Here is a 25,206-nt window from a genome sequence, read left to right on the forward strand (position 1 = left end):
CTTGTTGAAATCAGGAAACTTGGTCACTTGTTTTGGCTTACTTCCCAAGCACAGATATCAAATTGGTATAGGTTTAGATCATCGCAAAGAATCTTTCAACCAATCACGAAGCGAGAATTCTGATAAAAGATAGGCTCATTATTTTCAATTTTTCAATAGTTCAACATCAAGAACCCATACTTTTCTTCATTTGGGTCAATTCTTAGAAGATTTTCCGATCGATTGGTGTAAGAATATTGAAAATCGATCGGAAAACCACGGAGCTATTAGCGCTCAAAACCTTTCATTTTTCGTGACGAAAGGAGGAAATAGCTATTCATAAAATATTTACTGGTTCGAGGGATATCCTGTTGAAGGTTGGGAATGTCGATCATAGATGGTGTTAGTGTGTATGCAAAATGTGCGTAGCGATGTTTTTTTTCAAGATTGCCTTCAAAGAGTTATGTCTGTTTATCTATGGCCACAAAATGTCTCGATAGGCCAAAGTTGCGGAGTGTTTGGAGAGTTATTTTGACGTAGGACTACGTCTTTGCTTACTATACTGGGACTGGGTAGCACTTTGTGAAAACGAAAATAGAAGTGTAAAATATGAATGAAAGATTCCAAATGGTTATAACTACTAAACTACTGAACAATTTATGTGTCGTTGGTTAGGTAAAATGACTAGCAATTTTATGGAGGGGAAAGGAGAGCATTTTTACGGAGGGCGTAAGAGGGGAGGGGGGGCTCCTATGCAAATGAAACACAAATTTCCTTAAAACTCGAGATATAATTAAGCAAATGGAACTAAATTTGGCATGTGTGGATTTTAGAAGGCAGGATTTTTTCTATGGAGTACTGAGGCTCCTTCCCTTTCTAAGAGGGGGGCTCCCATACAAATGAAATACGAATTTCTTCATAGCTCTAGAACTAATCAAGCAAAAGAAACCAAATTTGGCAAGTGGGAGTTTTTGGAGGTTAGATTTTTTTCTATGGCGTACTGAGACCCCTACCCCTTCTAAGAGGGGGGGGGGGCTCCCATACAAATGAAATTCAAATTTCCTCATAACTCTAGAACTAATCAAGCAAATGGAACCAAATTTGACATGTGACGGTTTCAGAAAGCAGGAATTTTTTCTATGGTGTAGAGATCCATCCGTATTTTAACAGGGGGGCTCCTATACAAATAAAACACAGATTTCCTCATAACTTGAGAACTAATTAAGCAAATGGAACCAAATTTGGCATGTTGGGGTTTTCGGAGGAAGGAATTTTTTCTATGAAGATTTAGGACCTTTGCCATCTTTAAGAACCCCTTCTACAATACCCATACAACTCCCATACAAATGAAATACGAACTTCCTCATAACTCTACAACTAATCAAGCAAATGGAACCAAATTTGGCATGTGGGGGTTTTATGATGGTTTGGGACCCCTCATCCCTGTGGTAGGTAGGAGCAAAAGACTCCTCCGCTACCTTACGTACCTGTTGTCATTCATGTCAAAAGAGGACATTCGAATGGCACGTCATATTTGCGATGAACGAGCTTTGGCTTTAATGTTATTTGTAACCAATGGCCCTTTTAAAGGCCACAAGCGAGTTAACCATCTAACGGGCAACATCGTAAAAACGATGCGATTGAGCAAATAATTACTTTATCATGAAAGTACACTCAAAAGAAGCTCGAGTGTTGATTTTCATGGGAAAATATTTATCTGGAGGTCCGCTAGGTATGAAATAGTCCAATTTCTCTTTTTAGTTTGCCTAACGCTGTACCCAAATATTTTTTCAGTTCAAATATATCACAAAATTGAAAAAAGCATGTAAATTACTCATAGCAAAAATTTGAGATCGAACATTTTGTTCTAGATGTCCTTTTTCTTCAAACGTAAAAAAGGGAATAATCACACTATAATTTTTTTTCGGAATTTTTCGGAATTCTTGTTTTTGAAAGATGATAACTTCTGAACGCATAGTCAGAATGTTGCGATATTAGTATTAACATGTCAGGAAATCTGTTCTGAACATATTTCTCATTTTGCCAATTCAAGACAAATTTCGTATGTGGCTCGGAAGCTCTAAAAGCGAAGGCCGTCTACAGACGGTCTTACCCGTTAGAGGGTTAAAGTAACGTTATTGAAACATGGGGTTGACAAAAGAGGGGAGGGGTTCATAACAGGGGGGAAGCCCTTAACTCAGAAATACCTCTACCGTTCTTCATCAAACTTGGCACACATGTTCCTTGACATAAGAGAATCAGCACTGGGCGGTCTACAAAAAGGGAGGAGGTTCCCTAATAGGTGGGGGGTCCCTAATAGGCGGGGGAGGCCGTAACTCCGAAACGATTTGACCCTTTTTCATCAAACTTGGCACACATGTTCCATGACATAAGAGAATCAGCACTGGGGGGTCAATAAAAGGGAGGGGGAGGTTCCCTAATAGGTGCGGGAGGGTCCCTAATAGGGGGAGGCCATTACTCCGAAACGCCTTTACCGTTCTTCATCAAACTTGGCACACATGTTTCTTGACATAAGGGAATCAGCACTGAGGGGGTTGACAATAGGGGGACCGAAATGTTTAGACGGTTCTCCCATAAGTGACGGTAGGACAAAAGGAGGAGCTGATGACCGGAGGTTGCTGACGAGAAGGGGGAGTAACGCCTATATGACTGTAACAATTTAACCGTACAATAGAAAAAATCTGAATACGAAACACTAAACTGCAAAGCTGTAGATTTGTCAAGTGTGATTATGCACCGAATCTAAGTGACCTGTATAAATAGTGTTCGATCATTAGTGCTAATTGTTGTTGTCCGACTCTGTTTGAGTCACAGGGCAATCATTCAAACAGCGTGGAGTTTATCTGAGAGCATCATGTTTTTCCCATGGTAAACTTTATGTGGCATGCTCCAGAGTGGGCTCAGCCAATAATTTGTGCATACTTGCTTCTGGTGGTGACACTAAAAACAAATGTTTACAAACAAATTTTGTCTTGAAGTGAGATAAAAGGAATGACAGGTTTGTTGTATCCATGGAAGAAACACTGTTGCATTTGCACCTTCTACTTTTTTATTAGGATAGCATGTAATACTAAACTAATAAATAAACAAAAAGCTGTGTTTAGAAAAGTACAATAACAAAACTATTCATTTCCTATGGGTGGGGTGGCCATTGTTAAAAGCGAAAGGTGCAAATAGGAAAAATGGCTTTGTTTTTCTTTCTTTATAGGGATTTCCGTAAAGAAAACAAATGTGCAGGTGGCTGGGTTGGCAAAAGAGGGGGAGCTGACGAATGGTGAGGAACGTCCGAAAGAGGGACAGCGTTGTATTTTTGCATTATAAACATTTCGGTTACAATACCGATGTACAAATGGCTGTAAGCCAAAGGCTCCCCGAGTAAGATCGGGCACTCAGCTAGTATTACTATAAAATGCAATGTTTAGAATGCAAAAAAACCTGAATCAATTCGCATTTCGCGTTATCGAGAAAAAAATATTTGAAATAAGTCAAAAATTATGGTGTAAAAAGTACTATGCCCCCTTAAACAATGGCACTCACAGATTCTCATAAACATACACATGCCAGAAATGCAGTTTACTTTAGTCTTTGATCTAATGATCTGATACAGTCCTACGTCACCCTTTCGTACAACCCTTAGGGCTGTATACCTTGTAGTTTTTTAGTATGGCAACAAAAAGAAGCGTAAAAACCGCTTTTGTGACGAACGGCATACTGTAGGTATCATCATTCATTGACTGAAGTTTTTGGAGCGTTTTAGTAGAATCCGAAACCTAAAAATTAAAAAAGGAGAAAACTTATCCAATTTTATTCTACTATGTATATTTTATTCACGACAGATACGTATTTCGCCTACGACTTGCAGGCTTCCTCAGTGTCTGTTTTCGAACATCTGTCGTGAATAGAATATACATAGTAGCATTAAATTGGATAAATTTTCTCCTTTTTTAATTTTTAGATCATCATTCATCACAATGCAGAACGGTTATGTGAGCCACTTCTTCCACAACCTACAACTTTCTTCCACGAGTCCTGGCGAATGTTCTGTGAGTCCGGTCGGTACCTTCTCAATTATGTAACTGCACGTGATAGTTCAGATCGGGTAATTGTTTTTTTTTTTGCTTAAGACAAGATAAACAGAAGCTTTCGCAATTTTTGCTACAACCTACAACACAAAAATGAGAAAATCGCACTCAAAGTAGAAAAACTAATTTTTCTAAAATTATTTATTTTTGAAAATTATCATTTGTCCCTTTTTGAGAAAATGTTGAAAAACTTCAATCAATTTTGTATACATACAACTTCTAAACATTTTAAATGGAATGATATACAGTGAGACAAATATGCGTCCATTTTTTCAGTGGGATAAATTGTCTTTAAATTTTTTCGAGTTTTTCTAGTATAAACACCATATTTTTGATTCATTTTTTAAAAATACACATCGAATTATAACGTTAGACAATAAAAAGTCGAAAATGACAAAATGTAATATGGGACAGTTATGCTTCCACCGGCAGGTAACTGCTCAATCAACTTTGATGAAGCTCTGCCGATGTAAAATACTCTCTACTATACTTTTCAAAATTTCAATCCTTTTTTCTCACTACCGTGTGAAAAACACCCAAGTAACAATTTGGGTTTTAATACAATCTTATTGTGGCATTTAAGACCAATATTGGTCTTGAAGACCGCCATAAGAGTACAATAATACTCACATTGTTGCTTGGGCAATACAAATTAGTGAGTCTAATTATTTTCGAATACAGTCTTAAAAATCTGTACGTAATGACTAAAGTGTCATTAAACCTCAAGTTTAAAAGCAGATTTTTTCGGAATCACAAAATCAGTCTTATTATATTGATTTACCCATTTGTATTCAGTATATTTGTTTTAGATTACAGCGATATATTTTCATGATAATGTTACCGTTCATAGTGTATAGTTAAATTGAACATTATAATTTCACCGATAGTCGTTACTATTGTTACTACCCGAAAAAACAGAAAAAAACGCTCGTACTAATAATGTTCGTGTTTTGTATAAAAATATATATGTGTATATGTGATATTTCTACCAGCCGCGTAACCTAATCATTATTCGTGGTGATGCCTTAGTAGTGTTTAATATTTCGTAAAGTTTCACGTACGGCTCACCTATCTAGTAGTTATTGTTTTATTTGCTGTTTGTTTGAATTTTGTATTTTTTTCCTTGTCTTTGGGAATTACAGTTCAGATTCCGTTAAGATGCTAAAAGAAAGCTGATTTACTATAGACTGAATAAATTACCCCGGGAATAAACCTAGTCGGTAGCTTAATACTTATATACATTATTCGCATCATAATAGTTATACAAGAGAAGCAAAAATAAAGCTTTTGGCTTTAGTAATATGTACTTAGTTCAATGTGCTATTCGAGATTCCATCAAAGTAGAGTAGTGCAAACTCCGCTTGTTTTTATAGTTTGATAATAAATATTGATTAAATAACTAATTGGTAGAAAACTTAACGTTCTGCTTGTAGTAAATTTAGCCTCTATTGATGAGTAAATTAGGAGTCAAGAAAGAAAGAATTGTGTGTCGACATTTGGAAAACTTGTTTGAAATTTTGTTGTGCAACGTGGAAGACGCATTACGTGATAGATAGTCAAAATAAAAAAACAACGGTACGAATTCTTTTCCACTTTCACACTTCGATCTTATTAATTATAAGAACAGGTAGTAAAAGTAAGATTTTTTATCCCAGAACATTCCTTGATGAGGAAAAGAAGGTCGATTAATAACGCATGGGGTGATGCGGCGTAGGAATTTTTGAATAAAGTTTGAAACAAAAATTTTATCTTCTCACGTTTTATACGAAAGGAGCTCAAGTACAACTGAATGATAAATAAATTGAATTGCAAAAAATCAGCCTTTTTGCGTCCTTCTCTTCGCACAATATCGACAAAGTTAGGAATTTATTATAGAGCTTCCCGGTTGAGCTTTCAATGCGATAATGCATACGTTTGTATTATGTGTTCTCCTAAAAGTTAATGGACGACATTTAATGTTTTCATCTCCTTTTTTATCATCATTCTAGGAGATCTAAAGATATCGTTCAAGAAGGTAAAATCACCTGTTTATGCAGATTATTTACAGGTTCATGTATATCTTCAGTACCATAGTTGATAATAATTGATATAGTTTTTGCTTCTTACCTTGTTGATAATGTTTTAACGACTCCTATAAGAGTGGTTTTAGCTTTGTTGGTTCAGTGCTTTGCGTTTCGCAGAGAGAAAATGATATTTTTCGAATCAGTTCTGTTATTTCAATGCTAAAACATTAGTTTGTTCAAAAGTTTAGTGAAAAATGAAATAAAAGTTCCTTTGGTATGAATTACAGGAGTATAATATGTATATATGCATTGTTATTGTAAAATTGTCCTTGATCAAGGACAGATTGCTAAAATAAAAGCATTTTATGCATGTACAACTGTTTGAAGGAGATGCTTATCTAGAAACAGTAGCTTTTGTATCCAAGTGATACCTACTTGCAAAATTGGCTCGTGTAAAGGCTACATTCAACCTTTTTGTTTTCTCTTTGACATGATATCCTATCCTGCATCTCTAGCTAATACGTTTATAAATATTAAACCAAGTTGTTAAATACATATTAGTAAATAGATAACATTTTAAATATGTAACTTTGTCATTTTACTGACATGCCTTCTTTTCGTTAGTCATTATTTTTAGAAGTTGGAACTTAATATGCATAGATATCGTCTCGATCATTTTATCGTCTAGCGCAAAATGTATTTTTCCATGTTTTTACAATTTCTTTGCTGACTTTCGTTAAATCTGTACGTAATTTAGTTCTCAGTAACCGAAGGCTAAAACATTATCGGTTTGAGATATACTCAACCAACGAGCACATGGAACATTTACATATTCACCTCAACTTAAAGAAACTAGGGATTATTTGGCTTCAATTTTCGTAGACTCCCTTCTAATGAATTTTCGGTGCACTTCGATCGTTGATTGTTCGATTTCGCTTCAGTGTCGCACCCCGTTTGATTTGATCCATAAGTGATTCATGGCAAATGCGGGGATCCGGCTATAATAAAAATAATCGGTTAGATGAAAAGTTTAACATTATTTTGGCAAATCTTCGCACATCTAAAAATTGTATGTAAAATGTTAGGTTAGTTTTGAAAATAACGAAAATTTTGAAATGGCACCAAAAGTTAACGAGAGCTACAACTTTTCGAAAATAATTGCATACTAGCCGATATCATCGTCGAAGTAGAAGTAAAATAGTAAAATTTAACCATTAAACATTTGAAAACAAAATTTGAGAATAAGCTATAATCAAAACAAGCTAGAATATCCAATTCTAAAACAAGACAAAAAAATCGAAAAAGTCAAAATCCAAACACCTGCATCCTCTCCTCCGCTCTTCGTTGATGTCTCACCCGCTATTCTGACGCGAGGTTTTGACCTATCCAGTGTCGTACGAATTAATTCGACTAGCTTAACTAGTGCCACAGCTCATTTCGTTTGACTGAACCACCTTTTAGGCAGAAGTAACCATTTCGATCAATGACCATCAGGTGCCTTGCTCAATCAAACTCGAAATTTTAGATAATTGGTGTTATTCACCCGGAATAGGTTGACAATTAGCAAAAATTCACTAATATTCAACTAGACTTCAACATCTTTCAAATGCAGGTAAAAGTCTTGAAATTGGATTAGTTCAAATTGGCAAATGAAAGTGATTAGAAATTGGATTAGGAAATTGGGTTTCGGAAAATACATGTAACACATGTCTCTAAAAAAAGAATATTTCGTTGATGAACTAATTCTGCACCGAATACTAAATAACAAAATGAGAATGACTCACAAAATGTTATATAATGTACTCTTTTTTAATACAGGTATTCAATTAATGTGTTTTAATATATGAAGTTAAAAAGTATTCGGAATAAAGGTTTTACATATATTAAATCAAAAAGGGAAATAACCATCCAGACAGATCGGCTGGTTGATTTTCTCTGTTATTTGAATGATGAAATATCAAACGCATTAATGGTGACAATAAAAAAACAGACATTTTGAGGGTATTAGTAAGATTGGATCCAAGCAGCATCCGTGCACTGCAGCGTATTAGGCACAATGTACTTTTAGCTGTTATTTGATTAAATTCGAAACAAAGCTATAAAAACTCACACCTCACCTTATAAATAGAAGAATCTCAATCAACACCCAAGCTTGATATTAAAAGCTGTGGAGCTGACTAATAATTGTACGGCAGATTAGACATTTTGATAATATTTGTGACAATGCTCATCATCCTTAATCAACACAAATAAACGCAATGATAGGAGAAATAAAAGAAATTGGTTTCTTTATTAAGTACCTCCAATAGTTGAACATAGTAGAATTTGACATGAGTTTGTAAGATGCTTACCAATGCTTTACTGTTGATGAGATTTCGCACCGCAAACGCTTTTCCAGAGAGTCTCTGTTCGGCCAGTCTTGCATTTAGGTTTTCCAGAAAACCGGCACTTGTTTTTGCAAGTACATTACTGGTGTTGCTAGCATTGCCACTATTAGTACGGTTTTGATAATCTGTAGAAATGAATAATTTACTTTAAATTTACGAAAGGATTTATATATTAAGCTAACAAAAAAATTTAAGCACACACTCAGCACATAGGTATTAAATATTTGTAGTTTCTGGATGAATTTAAGTTGACACTAAAGCGCTGCTGTACAACATGCACTCGATAAATGCGATAAAACCAATGATAGTTTCTGGGTTGATTGGTGAGATTTAAATCAGCGGTGACCAAAACAAAAAATAATTTAAAAGTAAACGATAGTGAGCTTTTCAAGCTGTAATAAAAGCTATTATTTTTCAAAAAAGACGAAATCTTTTCGATTTCAGAGTTCACTTAGAACGATATGAGTTATCATTTCAAAAACAAGACTTTCGCCAGCGGTATTTGTATGGTTCGGTGTATTTTAATTTAGTTTCATTCGTACATGACTTGTACAGATTGATTATGTCTAACATGCAATACTTTCGAAACAAATACTTTCAAACCCACTTCCTCGAATATTTCGCAAATGCACAAATGTGTAAATACATATTTTCTCGAATTTTTCCAAATGCACAACTTTTCCGAAACCCATTTCTCCGAATGAACTTCCAGAAAATCATTTCCCTGAATTTACCGCCCCGAAAGGTAACAAAGAAATCAATTTCCCGGCAATCTTCCTTCAACAAACTATTTGAATACTCAAATTGAAAGCACGTGGGGTTTATTTCCAAATACCCAATTTTTTCAGCATTTTTATAGTTCGCTTTTACGATATCTGAAATATGTTCAGCAATATGTTAATAAGAGAAAAAGGTCTTTTTCGTTTTTACGACAATTCCGTGCACTGCGGAAAATTTGTTAAATATACACAGGTTTTTTTGTCCTAATAGAAAATAACTACGAAAGAAACTTTGGAGAAGAGCAAAAAAGATTGCGATATAATGGAAATTCGCGATTTTCTCATTCATGAATTTTACTCGAGGAATTGGTACATCCGGTAAAATAATTTTCGGGTATATTCACTATTCTGGGGATATATCCTTCGGGGAGGCAGTTTTTGGAGAAATGGTTTTCGGAGAACTGTTATATAATTTCACATAACTGTTATATAATTTCGGTTAACTGTTATATAATTTCAATTAGTCGTCCATTAGAATCATAAAATTAGTGAAACAAAAAAATTCTACTAAAAAGTGAAATTATTGCTAACGCAAAAAGTACATATAGAAAACAATTCATTTTTCGAGGAGTTTTCTGCATCATGTTCAAAAGTATCTTTTACTTGGTCATCATTCATATGAGATCTACCGTTGGAATGCAACACAAATTCGGTTTCAATATAAATGTAGTGCAACGTAGTACTGCCTCTACATTCAAACTTCTATAATTGGTTATTTTCAACTTCGTTCGGCTCAAATCCCAACACCGAGATGCCATGAATAGCAGCACATGTCAAAATGTTAGCTAATCACAACATATAGTTCAATTCCAACGCATATATCTGTTTAATTTCTAATTCGAGCAACTATCTAACAACACAACAAACATAAAAAGGTATAATTTAATATACTGTGTCCGATAACAACTGCACGCCAAAATAACAAAATCGAAACAAAGCAAACTAATACACAAAAATCCAGAAGATAATGCTGCACGATTCGTAGCACTTGTTTTGCAATTACTTGATCGGCTGTTTACGCTTTGGGTGGAACTATCATTGCTGCCAGCAACGTGACGACTATCCCGAGGCGATTTACCAAAGGATGAAGGGGAATAGCTAGAATGAACAGGGCTTGCTGTTGCGAATGGATTCGTAGATACGTAAATATTTTGAGTTGCAAAGGATTGCTGTGGCTGCGTTTGTTGATATAGGTACTGGGACTTCGTTTGCTGGTACTGTTGAGAATTATGCTGCAGTTGCTGAGCATGGTGGTGTTGTTGCTGCTGGGTTTGAGATATAGCAGGTGAATAAATAACATTTTTACCGTCTCTTTGATTGCCACTGCTCTTGGATGTAGAATGGTGTTGCTGTTGGTGATAGTGGTAATGCGAAGTTTGTTGCTGATGTTGAACTTGGCTATGCTGAGCTGATGAATAGATCCCCAGAGATGATGCTTGTGGTTGCTGCTGATTTGCAATATTGGGAGTACCACGCTGCTCCGCTTGATTTCTTTGAAATAACGATTCATTCGAAGGCGCCGTTGTATAAGTGTAGGACTGTTGTTGCTGCTGCGATTGGTAGTGTTGGGGGGATGACTGCTGCTGAGTTTTACCAGGATTAATTCGAGCATTTAATTGCGCTAGTAATCCACTATTTTGTTTTTGTGGCCCTTGGATAGTAAAAAAGAAATTTGAAAAAGAAAAAAATGTTTAAATACATTTACCATGTTAAAGGTCATTTGCTTTTCAGATATCATCTCAAAAAATGTTGTTTCGTAATGAGTAGAAAATATAATATATAGGTAATATCCAACTTTTGAATTAATTTTTGTTTTACCATTTTCAATGGATGTCCTAATTTCACTTACTCCACATTAAGCGCTCCCAACGATAAACAAATAGTAAAACTAAGTCTCTTATCTTTCAAATTAGTTATCCGATTGAGTAATAATTCAATTTGGGAGAAAGTTCAAAAAGTGACAAGTTGTGTTTTCGTTGAATGTCACCACGTAGTGTTACTCTTCAGTGAAGCATTTTGCACCTAATTTGTAACGGAAGCCATAAACTTCTATAGAAAATTTAATAATCTATCCGAATCCATAGCTATATTTGAGGTTATTGCAAGTCTGAAAAAGTTCGAGACGTAACAACGAAGAGTGTGTCAAATATGATCAATCTAAGCTGATATACGAAGGTTCATTTAACAACCTATTGAATCAAAAACGATGTTTGTATTACCAATATTACAGATTTTACGTAATCGTGGTAGCTTGAAAATTAGCTGGGAATGATTTTTGTGCAATACTGAAAAGTAGAATCTAATCTAATCGGGAGTCTAGAATCTTATCGGTAAATGGATACTTTATAGCAGTAATTCTAACTAATAACTGTATTTACCTGGGCTTGTTGCACGAAAACTGGACATGCTCGTAATCTGTTTTGGCTGTGCATAAATGCCTTGTTGATGATGTACTGACTTCGAAGTTCGATTCGCTGACTGTTGCGCAGATTGAAAATCACATAGAATAAGAAAGAAAACGTCCAGTCCAGGTTAAAAATTATAGATCTTTAGAATAGTGGCGAAAAAAATCGTACCATGTTAGGGCTACCACCACTAGTTGTGGAATATGAAGCAGAATTTGGTGGAGAAAATTGTGATGTGTAAGGCAGTGCAGTACTGGATTCAGGTATAAGCGTGCTACTTAATACATTGATAGGATGCTGCAGCTGGTTATTGTAGATAATAGTCACGACACGACAGGCCAATTGCGAAGAGGTAGACAAAATATAAAACCAGGAATAAAAATAAAATAACGTTTGATTTTATTTGCGACTGCGATAGAGTGGAAGGGCTGAAATGAATCATGAACATAGTGCAACTTACGGTTGATGACTGTTGTTGATTCGGCATATTATGAGGGATACGTCGCAAAACACTGGGACTAGCAGGTTTATGTCGGATTTCATTCAGAGCTTTTACCGTGCCCGCTACGTTTCCTGGAACTATGCATGATTATTATGATAATTACAATCTACTTAAATAGGAAAGATACATACCCGGAGAATGTCCAGCATTACTATCAAGCAAATATGCAGGTGGGGGCGGCAAGCTTTCTGATGAGGTATACACAATACTCTGCTGGACAAGATTTGGAGAACTCTACAATAAAGTCAAATTTGTTAAAAAATTTACATTTTGAATGTGCGTGCTACATACAGTCCCTAGATTGGGATTTGGAGTAACACTGGAGCTTCGGCGCACTGGCGGTGGTGGTTTAACAGTATTCACAGACGATCTCCTGGCAACACGACTGGTTCCTGGAAGAAAAAATAAACAGCGCGATGTAATCTTGCTCACACCCTATGGTATTCTAGAACACATTATTATTATTAAAATATGTGACTTCAAGCATTCTGAAAACTATAAACCATAAAGATAATGAAAGTACAGTAGACTCTCGGAAAAGTTAACTCTCTGAAAAGTTAATTGTTCAGAAAAGTTAGGCGAATATCAGCTCCCATGCAACGCTCTAAAAAGTTAATTTTTGCCTTAACTTTTCTGAGAGTTCGAATTTATTGGTTGTCCAAACGTTCGTCCACACACGTGTGTTTTCATTCTATCTTTATTTCGCATTTTTCGGTTTATTTCGGTTTGTTTCACAGTTTCATACAGAGTCGCATCATAACTGCGATTAAATTAAATTCTTGTACCGGACAGTTGCAACAATAGCTCAATACGGGCACATAGTTACTTCAGGATTATTGATAACATACTGGAAAAGCGCCAGCTCAGATTGAATTTTAAATGCAAAAGAAGGAATAGCAAGGAACTAAAAATAAGCGCGAACATTATCAGAACGTAGTCGCAGACTACGAAAAAACAAAAGTAAGCTAGTGTAACCGACTATTTTAAACTTACTTAAAGGAACTAAGTGTTATTTCATAAAGATCTTGCTACATTTTTCTTTCCATTACAATAAAAATGTGTACCTTATGTCCCGAAATGCATTTTTCGCTTTGGTATTTATCATTTTCACTGATTTTTAGGACTACTCGGAAAAGTTAATTTTTCGGAAAAGTTAATCGACCCATTCCCCAATCGATTAACTTTTCCGAGAGTCTACTGTACTGCATTATTGATAAAATCTTTCATAAAAAATCAAAGTTTGAAGGAATGTATGCATAAACATATCATATAACATCAATAGAAATTAAATAGTCAAATGATATTTTTAATAATATTTACAGGGTAGATGTAAAAAAACGCCATCATTAATTTGAATAAAATCTAAAATATCCTTTGGTTATTTTATTGTTATAACCCATTTAAATTGATTCAAGAAGTCAAATGAATTAAAATTAAATAAAATTCAGTTTTAGTTTTAGAGCGCGAAAATCATATTTAATCTTTAAAATCTTTGGTAGGAGGCAGTTATGACTGTCAGACTGTCGCAGTGGCCTTTTAACCCAATGCGCTTCTGGCATACAAAAAAAGCAGTTATGCAGATTGAAAATTGTAGGAACTGCTAATGCTAACTACATGACATAATATTTCATACATTTTTGAAATATGTGATCGGCGTGCTTCTGCCTTTGTCTTACTAGCCCTAATGGTAGTGAGAGCTAGTACGACTTCCAATTTGGTTGAGGATTTTTTCGTCAGAAAGCCACTCCTGACAAAAACTTTGGTACGCTATCATATAATTAGAGTCAGCTCATGCCCTCACCAGCCGGTTAGAGTTCGGGATATAAAAGCCAACTAATAAACTAACAAATTTCGCGATAGCCTAAGAGAGCCATTATCGGACCAGGCCCTTAAATTATATTTAACTAATTTAATTTTTTTTATCCCCTTTTTGATCATTACATTGTTTGAACTTCTACTTTCTTGTTCAGATTTGTATTTCGTATCCGATTTGCCCGCATCTTCAATGGCGGCTGTATCGAGCTGTGAAACTGATAAAGCCTACAAGTAACAGGCAAAAACAAATCTCTCAGAATAATAATTAAATAATAGAAAGAAAAAGAGAAGTTTTTCTTCCTCATCAGTTCATTTAATAGTTTTTGTTATGGGTAAACCATGGATACATAGCAAAATTGTAGTGCTGGCTATGCAAAAACCCGAATTAAAAACATTTTTTTGTGAATGTCTGTAACATTTTACCTTCTTATATTCTATCTTTTGTCGAAATTATTAGGGGAATTTCGTCGTGGTTGGGCCACCTTTTGGCATTTGCCAATAACTTCCGTTTCAGAAGTAAGATTTCTATTTCTTACATGAAAAAAGTTATAGAGCCAAACTGTCAGGGACACGTTTAAAACAGACTCTTTAAACTTCGCTTTGCATGCCTTTCAAATGTTCTAAGAAGTTGGTAATCGAATTAAATTGCACATTTTTGTCGAAGATAGTAGAACTCTATCCTTTTCCTTTTAGAAGCCAGCACTAGTTTTTTTTATTTTTACATGTACTCTTTAAGAGGGTGTATATCGGGAGAGAGCGGCTCTATGAGCAGCTAATTTCACTAGTTTTTTGTGAATCAATTTATGCTGTATTCCATCATGTACAACTTAGCATTGTGAACATTGTGGTATAGCAGCATTGGCGGAACTAGTGCTCATTTCTAGGGGGGGGGGGGGGGGGGGGCTATAGCCTCCGGAATTTTCAACTGTTTTATTTCGTCGGCATATTAAAATTTAATGCACATTAATGCCTGGAATCTTATAACAGTCATGCAAATAAACTTTACACTGAAGTTTTTCGTACCTATAGTTATCTAACTATTGGTTTTTCAAAAATTAAAAAACTTAGTCAACTTTTCTAGGGGGGCTAAATCTTTTCTAGGGAGGGCTTAGCCCCCCCTAGTTTCACCAATGTGTAGCAAGCCGTCACCACGAAAAATACTAAAGCACGGAACGAAGAACAAGGAAATTTTAATTCTTACTGGAACAATCGGAATAGACCCACGCGACGAAAAAGGACTATGGATTGGAAACTCGGGACGTGGAACTGCCGATCTCTCAACTTCCAAGGGAGCACTCGAGTGCTCTCCGACGTATTTAAGAGCCGCAAGTTCGACGTCGTAGCGCTACAGGAGGTGTGCTGGAAGAGCTTAACGGTACGTACGTTCAGAGATGGACATATCATCTACCAGAGCTGCGGCAACACACACGAGCTGGGTACAGCTTTCACAGTGATGGGCGAGATGCGGAAACGGGTTACTGGTTGGTGGCTGGTGGCCAATCAATCCTCGAATGTACAGGTTGAAAATCAAGGGCCGATTCTTCAACATAAGCATCATCAACGTACACAGCCATCACCTCAGAAGTACCGAATGAATTCTACGCGCAGTTGGAGAGTGAATACGACCGCTGCCGAAAACATGATATCAAGATCGTCATCGGGGATGTCAATGCTCATGTTGACCAGGAGGAGGAATACAAACCGGTGATTGGAAGGTTCAACGCACACCAGCGGACCAACGAAATGGGCCTAAAAGTTATCGACTTTGCCGCCTTCAAGAGCATGGCCGTACGTAGTACGGGTCGAGGACCCGGGTTCAAATTCCAACCCCACAGAAGTCACGAATGAGCCAAGCTGTTAAAGTGACTATAATCTAACAAAAAATAGTCCACCTGGAAGTTACCAAACCAGATACTGAGAGAGAGGAGCCAGCTGGGATTGTTTTTGTGCATCGAACTGTCGGGTGAAACCGGGTAAGAACTGTCACTGTGAACCGGGCTAACTTGATTGAATAAAACAGGGGAAGTATTTATTTGCGATGAAATTTCAAACCCCTCGCAAACCCGAACATGCTGACTTGATTTAAGTGGTGCTATTTGAATTTTCTGCATCAAATATAAGAAGAAGAAGAAAACTAAAACAATCAATCTATCACTGAGCTGGCCCTTCTCTCTCAGATCAGACAGAATCACAGATTGACCACGTTTTGATCGACAGTCGGCACTTCTCAGACATTACCGACCTCAGATCCTACCGAAGCGCTAATGTTGACTAGGACCTAGTGATGGTTAAGATGCACCCAAGACTCTCCGTTGTGAACAACATTCGATACCGATGCCAGCCTCGGTTAGATCTCGCGCGGCTGAAGCAGTCAGACGTTGCCGCAAACTGCGCGCATTCACTCGAAGCTGCGCTGCCGGAAGAGGACGAACTCGACGAAGCCCCTCTCGAGGACAGTTGGAACAGTATTTAAACAGTCATCAGCAGTGTAGCGAAGAGCTCCATCGGTCATGTGGTCCGGAATCAGCGGAACGATTGGTTTGACGATGAATGGTGGAGGGTGATGGATGAGGAGAACGCTGCGCCGGCGACCAAGATGCGACACGTCAGAACGTGGAAAGACACAAACAGAACAAGATGCAGCTTTCGGAAGAAAAAGCGCTACCTGGAAGAGCAGGAATATGCAGAGTTAGAACGGCTGCATTTTTCTCAGGAAACGCGAAAGCTCTACCAGAAACTGAACGGATCCTGCAAAGGTTTTGTGCCGCGAGCCGAAATGTGTCGATATAAGACTGGCAGTATTCTGACGGACGACCGTGAGGTGACCGATAGCACTTCGACGAACACCTGAATGGCACCCAGGCGGAGAACCATGGCGGCAGGGAAAGCGATTTCACCGGTGCAACAAACGGGGAAGAGGTGCCAGCCCCAACGATAGGCGAAGTTAAGGAGGCCATCATGCAGCTAAAGAACAACAAGTCAGCTGGGAAAGATGGTATCGAAGTGGAGCTTATTAAAATGGGACCAGAAAAGCTGCCGTTCGTATACACCAGCTAATTGTTAGAATTTGGGATACGGAACAGCTACCGGAGGAGTGGAAAGATGGGGTTATCTGCCCGATCTATAAAAAGGGCGACAAGTTGGACTGTGAGAACTATCGAGCGATCACCGTTCTCAATGCCGCCTATAAAGTGCTGTCCCAAATCATTTTCCGCCGACTATCACCAATTGCGAACAGATTTGTGGAAACTTATCCAGCCGGCTTCGTCGAAGGTTGGTCTACAACGGATCAAATATTTACACTGCGGCAAATCCTCTAAAAGGGCCGTGAATACAGAGTTCCCAAGCATCATTTGTCCGTGGACTTCAAAACCGCATATGAGTCGACCATCGACCGGAAAAAGCTAAGGAAAATCATGGACGAGAACAGATTCCCCAGGAAGCTCATCAAGCTGATTAAATCTACGATGGATGGTACACAGTGCTGTGTTCGGATTTTGGGTGGATTGTCAAGCTCATCCGAATCACACAGAGGGCTTCGTCAAGGTGATGGACTTTCATGCCTGCTGTTCAACATAGCGCTACAAGGTGTTTGAACAGAGCGGATATCAACACGTGGGGCCCGATATTCAACAAATATAGTCAATTCGTTTGCTTTGCCGATGACATGGATATTACCAGCAGAAAATCTGTGGTGGTGGATGAACAGTACACCAGACAAAAGCGCGAAGCAGAAAAGATTCGGTTAAAGTAAAGGTAAATACGTCTAAAACAAAGTACATGCTGGCCAGCGGAACTGAGGCCGAAGGACGCCGCTTGGCCGGTAGTATATTGACGTCGGCGATGAGTTTGAGTTAGTCGACCGATTTATCTACCTTGGCTCACTGGTAACGGCAGACAATGATACCATCCGTGAGATTCGGAGGCGTATTCTCAGCGGAAGTCTTACATGCTTACTCTGGGCTTCACAAGCAATTGCTGTCGTGCAGACTAAGTCCCCGTACGAAGTGCACCCTGTACAAGACGCTTATTAGACCGGTTGTTCTCTACGGGCATCAAACATGGACAATACTCGAGGAGGACCCGCCAGTGCCCGGAGTTTTCAAACGACGAGGGCTAAGAACGATCTTCGGCGGCGTACAAGAGAACGGACGGATACGATGTTGCAAAAATGCCGGAGACTACCCTGCAAAGATGGTGTTCGCCTCAAATCCGATAGGAACAAGACGACCGTGGTGGCGCGAGATCTGGCGAAAGTACACGGTGCCCGAGAAATTGGAGAGCGGTAGCCCTCAAGCGAGTTACATGGAGAAACTTTGTTCAACAGGCTTTATCTTAGGACGGCAAGCCAAGAGTAAGTTAGAAAGATAGCTTCTAAAGGGAAAAAGATAGATAGGCATTCAATGCATATTTCTTCGATTTTCGGCGGTGGCCTAAACTGTACAACGCAACGTGGCCCGACTTTGACAACATTTTTTTTTACTTAAATGGCCCTAACTTGATTGCTCGAAAAATCAGCTCAGGATTTTCTAAAAATATATCTTGTTTTTAGATCATTGTAACGATAAATTCATCGGTGCTAAAGTTTTTTTTTTAAGGAAAGCTATGGATAAATGCCAAATTAGCAGTTTTCTTAGCATTTAGCTTCCGAAAAAGTTATGGTTATTTATGCGGTTTGCGGTTACCGTAGCTGACATTTTATTTTAGCGGATTAGCTGTTAGCGGATCAAAAATTTCGGTTAGCTGTGCCCACTTCTGGATTTGTATGTGGTTAGAGGCGGATAACAATATCTGACAGCCAGATGAGGAGGGATGCAGAAAAATACGAATCAGCGCATTTGTAAGCGTGTTAAGTTTAAGAGCCACGTGATTCAGAACATGACAGGAATAACAATAGATACATAGTAGAGGAAACATAAACTCTGACTTGCTATCTATGGAGACTTAATTTCGATACCTACCTAAAATGCAGTTTTGTTCAAATTATGCTGTGTATAACCATGTTTTTTGCCTTTCTATTATATGAAAATATAGTATAAAGGTATAGATAGGAATCATTTGGAAAACCGAAAATGGAAAAAGACCCAGCGAGTCGAATGTTATATACCATTCGACTCAGTTCTGAAAACTGAGCATTTTCTGTGTGTGTGTGTGTGTGTGTGTGTGTGTGTGTGTGTGTGTGTGTGTGTGTGTGTGTGTGTGTGTGTGTGTGTGTGTGTGTGTGTGTGTGTGTGTGTGTGTGTGTGGGTGGGTGGGCAGTTGTGTGTGTATGTAACGCTTTTAGTCTCACTCACTTTTCTCAGAGATGGCTGGACCGATTTTGATGGTCTTAGTGTCAAATGAAAGGTCTAGTTGTCCCATAGGTCGCTATTGAATTTCATATTGATGGACTTTTAGCTCGAAATACGAAAACTATGAGACTTCATTTTCTCATAGGTCCCTTAACCGATTTGAAAAAAATGCTTGCATATGAAAGGGAAGTCTTTCAAACCCTCAGCTTCCAAATTTCATGAGGATTGGGCTTGTGATTTGAAAGTTACATAAATAAATGTGGAAAAAAGTAGTTAAAACATATTTTTGTAATATATAAGCATTTATTCAATGAGAAACAATTTTAAAATTTGCATTGAAAAACAAGAAAAGGGAGAAACATTTCAAGGGTTATTTTTTTCACTTACTGTTACTCGCAATTTGACAAGAAATAAATTTTACGCATCAATAGATGCTTTTTCCAATCAATAGATGCTAGAGCTTAGAAATTTCACATGAAACATAGGAAGAAAAGGTTACTAGTAATTTTATTCGATTTGTTTCGTTAGATAGAAGTCTAATGTATCATGTTTTAATAAATAAATATGATATTATTTCGAAACGATGGTAATAGGTAGCTACGCTTAACAAGTTGTCGTTGTGATTCCTACATTTTGTCCAATTCTGGAAGGTGCATGGATCGAACCAAGCTATAATCTGAGATAATAACCGGATTCGAACCCACAACACCCGCCAGGGCATGTGGCTCGCTGGTACCCGTGTACCTATGAACCACAAAGGCGCTGGACAAAAGGAGTCTGCACAACCCCCCTTATTAATGTAGCGACTTGGGTTGGGCTATTTTTAGACACAAATTGTCCCTCTTCCTACATCTACTGTAGTAACCGCCGAGCGAGAAGTTTAATCTAACTGTGTGTTTACTGGCGGGACGACGACACTATGCAGACCCTTGCGACTTACAAGGTACTGCGTGTGAACGCTGTTCGTCTGCTAGCGTGTTAGCATTACTTTCCCTTACCGTCCTTTCATCAATTGTAGAACCATCGTTTCAAAAAAATAATAATACATGCCTGACCGCATTTCAAGGTCATGACTAAAATCACGAGGTTTGGTCAAATAAATATGAGACCGCTAATGCCATCGAAAATGACAAGCACTGGAAATCATATTGATTATATTTCATAATCTCCTGCATGTGTATGGAGTTGCTTTTGCACTAGTTCTTTGATCTCATCTCGTATCCTTAACCCGCTACGAACAACATCGTAAAAACGATGCAATCAAGCTAATGACAATTTTTAATGAAATTACATTCAAAAGAACCTCAAGTTTTGATTTTCATGCTAAAATAATTATCTGGAGGAGCACCAACTAAGAAAAAGTCTTATTTCTCTTTTTCATTTTTCATAGCTAATGTTCTACTCAGTTAGGCCATTGCAAATTATTTTTAAAGTTTTTGTGCGCCCCCTCCCCTCCAACAAAATTGGAATCTAGGGACAAAAAAATGGTTTCACGTGAGTAAAAAGTTTTTGTATAAAATCAATTGTCTGTGAGCTTTGCAACTTAAGGAACTTGGAAATGTACGAAAGAAAAATGGAAGTTTTTCTCTTATTTGGCAGGTTTTCTCATGGAAAAAATAACGTTTATAGAAAAGTAAGAATGGTTTGGTTTTCACGTTTTTACTTTAAGTAAAAATGCATAAAACGCCTAATTTTTTTCGTGATTACACTGTTTTATTTTTAATTGCAGAACATCGGAAGGGCAAAAACTTTATAAAATATTAGTAATGGCCTTATTTAACTCAGTAAAATATTGAGGTCATCATTTTCTTCTAGATATCCTTTTTCTTCAAATTTGAAAATCAAATATTCGCGCAATATATTTTTTGGAATTTTTCTGAATTTTTGTTTTTGAAAAATGATAACTCTTGAACGCATAGTTAGAATGTTGTGGTATTAATATCAAAATATCAAGAAATCTGTTCTGAACACATTTTTCATATTGTCAATTTTAAACTTGCTTCGTATGCAGCTCTGTAGCACAAAAATTAGGACCGTCTGTAGACCCGTTCGAGGGTTAATTTCTAATTTTCTATATAAATATTCATTCAAGTCAAGCAAAAACTATCTTTTGTGCTTACATATATGTTTCTATAAATTACGTAAATATGACAAAACTAAATAAATAGATAAAATAAAGCGTTGATCAAGTAAATCAAATGACGCTTACAAATATTTAATATACTCTTGGAAAGAAAATGTACCTAAAATTAAAAAATAAGAAAACTTATCCAATTTAATTCTACTATGTATATTTTATTCACGACAGATACGTATTTCGCCTACGACTTTCAGGCTTCCTCAGTGTCTGTTTTCGAACCTTCAGTCTTCAGTCAAGAAAATGTAATTATTTCACGCAGTACGCGCCTTGTGAATTTCACTGTCAAATGAGGATTTTGAGGATTAAGGAACTGATATTTGAAAATATAGTACACTTAATTTTAGATGTTTCTGAGAAATTAAAAAAATAGCTGTTGTTGCAGAAGAAAGGCTAGGTCACACCGCTAGGTGGATTAATTCGGGTTTTTTAATTAATTTTATATTTTCTCGTGTATGAAAAAACGGCGGTAATTAAAAAGGTAAGAGATAAGCATATACGTAAAAAGCATATACCACAAAGTCTCCAATTATTTGCAATATTGTGAAAAATCTCATTTAAAATTGTAAAATTCGTAATAATTCAATAACAAACGCATTAAATACTTTTAAGCTATATTAAAATTGTGTATACTAAAAATTTCTATAAACAGAAATTTGCTTTTTCTCTAGATTGAAACTTAGGTTTACATTTCGATCATAATCCGTTACAATTCATGACTTTGTCCAGTCAGTTTTAAGATTTTTACCTAATGTCAAATATAAATTTGAATTCGCCATAATAAACAAGCAAATCTAAACAGTTATTACAAAATATACCACCAAGAATGTTGTCTCCATCCAAAATAAAAAGAAATAATATAAAGAATAGCACGACTTTTATGAACTGACGGATTAATGATATTTAGAAATGTTGTTTACCTAATGGATGAAAACCTAAAGATACAAGATGGAAAACTAAAACTATGAAATAAATTAAAAAACACAAACCAGTTAACGATGCGGGTCGCGGTGTGATGGCAGGCTTAATTCTATTAATGCGTTCATCTGAAGGGATTGACATCAACGAACATTTCTGATTACCATTGGAGAAGACTTGCTGCAAAGTTTGTTGCTGTGGTTGAGGATGATTTATCACATGATTGTTGTTGTTGATATTATTGCTGCTGTTGCTACGGACACTAATATGCTGTGGTGACGTAATAGTGGGAGTTGTAGCACTGCTTGGTGGCACCGAGAAAGATGGTGTAGGTGATCTAGAAACACCAAAGGACGATAACGCTGGCGATGCGGATCGAGAACTATTGAGTTTGAAAGAACTGAGACGCTGCTGGCTGTCGATACTGGAGGCATCATCTACTCTGACTGAATCATTGGTAATATCCTTGCATCGCAGAACTACGACTTCGCTCATATTTTGGCTATAATAGTTTTCCGGATCAACATTGACAAAGTCGTTTTGACGCATTACGACTATTTCCGAGTCATTGAGATGCATGAAGGAAGGGTTTTCGAAACCAGTACTTGGGTATTCTATTGAATCGCTATTGAATTGCTCACTTTTGGCAATATCACTATCACTGCAGTGGAAGAGATATTCAGTACCCACATTAGTGCTGTTTAGTGACATATTCATTCCATCGATATTCATCGAACTTGATACAGAGATCTTATCATTGCGTTCACTACCTGTCGATTCACTATTAGCCGATGAGAATTTTCCACTGTTGTTTGAGTAATTGAGACTATTTTTAAGTGACTGTATCGGTTGCGAGTCCTCTTCCAATCGCAGTTCGTGCTCCTTTTGAAATAAGTCTAATTCACCGATTAAAATGTTAAGTTCTTCAATCGTTTCTTTGTCGATTCGATCTATTGAGCATCATTAAGCAGTAGCAACAGCAGTTTTTAGCAGCAAAACAGCGACATTCGCACATTTAAAAATTTTTTTTTGCAACGAATAGTTTCCAATATAAAAAAGCGTATCACGATAACACAGGCACGTACATAAAATACAACGAAAAAGAAAGAAAACAAAGCATACAAATGGTTAAAATAATGGTAATACACAATACATTCAGAATAAAACCATGTTTTGATATGTTACGGTATGTTTTGTGATTTAGCTAAGGTGCGATGTTTTTAAAAACCTGCGATCTGCTTCGAAAAGTACATGCAATGATATACTACTACTAACTATGAATACTAATGTGGCATAACATAATAAGCAACTTCAGGCAGACTGTCAAATTTTTCTGGGTGGAATCTCCAAACTAATTGTATTTTTAGCGAGTGAAGCGAAACTACTAGAATAGGTAAGCGTAGTATTTAATGCGACTCCAGACATTTAAATGATTTAAATTTGCTTTAATTGGCTATACAACATATAAAAGCATATAGGTACAGTACACACTTTTATCACGACAAAGCAAAACGTACGTACGTCCCATATAAAAAAAGAAGATACAAGAATATAGTATCTCTAGAAGTTAAACTGGTCCGAACATCATAGTTTTATTTATTTTGCATTACTAAAACAGGCGTCCCAGTTAGGCTCGGCACGACAATGCATTGCATTGCAATGACTACAATTATCTCGTACCCTTACATCTGGCTGCGAAGTCTGTCGTATAAAAAACAGAAGGTCAAGTTTCGGAAACAAAATGTAGCACCTAAACTTTGCTTGGCAAAACAACAAATTTGGAAAGTTAATAAAATCTTATCTGCATGCCTGTTTTGCATTTGGAAAAGTGTTACATGTTACGCTGTTACAACTAGAAAGGTGTGTAATGTAACGTAACATATCAAAAAGTCAATTTAAAAATAATTGGTTATATTTTAGTGCGAGAAAGGATAGATGGAGCCTCCATAGCTCAAAATAATATATTGTACTACTCGAAACCAGAAAACATGGCGTGAAAAATATGTAATAAAAGTATAAAGAGATTGGGGGTTTGGGAAGGAATTCCCCCAAACATATAGAGTAATTTTCGCTGAAACGGGGCCACTACTGACACGAGGTCTTCAAAAATTGAAACTTTTGCACTTAATTGGTTGAAAATGGTTAAAAAATAAAAATTACACTTTTAATACCTCGAAATAGTGGACCCCTCGTTCATCAAGGGGCCTAACAATTTCAAAAAAGCTGTTTTTGAGCAAACCTTGAGTTCTATATCATGTGATATTTCATAAATTTGCCATGAAAAAACTAACAAATACCTCGGTTCTGTAAAGAAGAAAAACAGGGCTTTCAAATGGAGTAAAAAATTTTTAAGCGGTCATCTTGGATTTGGTCACCATATTGGATTTTATCAAATAATCGCCGTTTTCGCCATGATCCCCCCAAGTGTAATTATTATTTTTGAACCATTTTCAACCAATTAAGTGCAAAAGTTTCAATTTTTGAAACCTCGTGTCAGTAGTGGCCCCGTTTCAGCGAGAATTACTCATATGTTCTATAAAGCTGAGTAAGAGCTTACAATTGCAGTGCACTATGGCTATTTTTTGCGGAGTTGTCACATAGATGATGAAAGCTATGTATATTGTAAATTCATGTGTAGATATCATGAGCCAGTATAAAACGAACTTGGGTCGTTCTACTTTTCGAGATACTATAATTCGGCTTATTGATTCTTAATATTAACAAAATGATATGAATAATTTCTATAATCAACAAATTAAATATAGAACAATAAACGGCACATAAAGCATGTACTACTGGTATTTCAACTTTTTACTTTCCCATGATACGGATATCCTCAATATATGAGTGTAATATCATTGCATGCACTTTCAGAATGAATGAAGAA

The 25,206-nt window shown here is 36.8% G+C and overlaps 1 protein-coding gene across 3 annotated transcripts in view; it reads right to left on the reverse strand.

Annotated features, from left to right (window-relative positions):
• Positions 1 to 4,868: 4,868 nt before the first annotated feature.
• LOC128738569 (dual specificity protein kinase splA) overlaps positions 4,869 to 25,206 on the reverse strand; it is an 87,925-nt gene continuing 67,587 nt past the window's right edge. The window contains exons 11-19 of one of the 3 annotated variants that reach the window (XM_053833813.1): positions 22,391 to 23,269; positions 12,450 to 12,550; positions 12,290 to 12,392; positions 12,117 to 12,229; positions 11,828 to 11,959; positions 11,630 to 11,729; positions 10,558 to 10,902; positions 8,437 to 8,597; positions 4,869 to 7,083 (exon numbers count right to left, since the gene is read on the reverse strand). In XM_053833813.1, the coding sequence (XP_053689788.1) occupies positions 6,976 to 7,083; positions 8,437 to 8,597; positions 10,558 to 10,902; positions 11,630 to 11,729; positions 11,828 to 11,959; positions 12,117 to 12,229; positions 12,290 to 12,392; positions 12,450 to 12,550; positions 22,391 to 23,269 (2,042 nt within the window). In that variant the 3' untranslated portion in view covers positions 4,869 to 6,975. Of the gene's footprint in view, positions 7,084 to 8,436; positions 8,598 to 10,557; positions 10,903 to 11,629; positions 11,730 to 11,827; positions 11,960 to 12,116; positions 12,236 to 12,289; positions 12,393 to 12,449; positions 12,551 to 22,390; positions 23,270 to 25,206 lie in introns of all 3 variants that reach the window. The other 2 variants (XM_053833812.1, XM_053833814.1) reach the window with 2 other exon arrangements.

This window comes from Sabethes cyaneus, chromosome 2 (assembly GCF_943734655.1).
Source record: "Sabethes cyaneus chromosome 2, idSabCyanKW18_F2, whole genome shotgun sequence".
In the NCBI taxonomy this organism is placed as follows: Eukaryota; Metazoa; Arthropoda; class Insecta; order Diptera; family Culicidae; genus Sabethes; species Sabethes cyaneus.